Raw genomic sequence first — 986 nt, forward strand, 5'->3', positions numbered from 1 at the left:
GGAATTATAAAAGTTGAAATAGCAGAAGAGAGAGGTATATTTGACATACCTGTAGAGTGTGCATCCCCTATGGCCGCCCTTGCTTTTGTTAACAGTGGGGAGGGAGGTCAGAGAGGAGTTTTCTCCCACTTCTTTTGTGAATCCTTCCCTTGTGGCTGCTTTTCTTCAACCGAGCCTTGTGGAGGAAGCTCTTCTGATTCCACTGTGGGAGGTGGATTGTCCCATGGGCGCTCTTCCTACTCTTTATTCTCCTCCAGGCTTCCTTTCTTGGTGATTAGGGGACAGTCCTTGTAAATGTGCCCGACCTTGTGACAGCGACAGCATCTGTATGGGATACCTTCATAGTCCAATGGTTGCTTCCTCGTGAATGATCTCCACTGGATAGTGATAAACTCCTGAAGTCCGCCCCGAGTATCCATATGCACCAGTATTCTGGTGAAATCCATCTTGCCCATGGACAGGTAGGATTTGTCCGATTCCATGTAAGTGCCAATAGAATCCCCGATGTGTCTGAAGATATCTTCGGACCAGAAGTGTAATGGGAGACCTGGGAGTCTTACCCATATCGCCCCAACTCCGAGTTGTTCAGTGTTCGGGTCAAACATCGGAGTCCAGCGTTTCATAAGGTCCGAGGCATTCTCGAAGTTCCAATAGGATGAGAGGACCCAATTTGTGTGGTCTGGTCTGGAGAAGCAGAGCGTAAACCAGCCTTTCACAAAGGTCTGGACTGTTGGAAAGTCTGCAAGACGGTGACCCCAGACCTCCATTTTCCATGCTTTAATGCAGGCTGCAATATAGTTTCGGCCCCGGACTCTACCAACCAGCACTCAGTCCGCAAAATCCATAGTATCCCCCAGCCGTATGTCTTCCTCGAGACGGAGAAAAGTGTCAACCTCCTTTGTGCGAAAGCACTTGGTCTTCTTGTTGGCCCTAGCTTCGGCTTCAGTGGTACCTCCATAGTCAGGGGATCGCTCCTCTTAAGGGGG

General features: G+C 49.6%; 1 protein-coding gene across 1 annotated transcript; it reads right to left on the reverse strand.

The window, feature by feature from the left end:
* Positions 1-236: 236 nt before the first annotated feature.
* On the reverse strand, positions 237-767 carry LOC149240794 (uncharacterized). Its single transcript, XM_089370313.1, has one exon. The coding sequence runs from the start codon at positions 765-767 to the stop codon at positions 237-239; it is 531 nt and encodes a 176-aa protein (XP_089226439.1).
* Between the last annotated feature and the right edge of the window lie 219 nt (positions 768-986).

The sequence above is a fragment of the Pinus tabuliformis genome, chromosome 8 (assembly GCF_031772625.1).
Source record: "Pinus tabuliformis cultivar Carrire ecotype Pingquan chromosome 8, CPIR1, whole genome shotgun sequence".
Lineage (NCBI taxonomy): Eukaryota > Viridiplantae > Streptophyta > Pinopsida > Pinales > Pinaceae > Pinus > Pinus tabuliformis.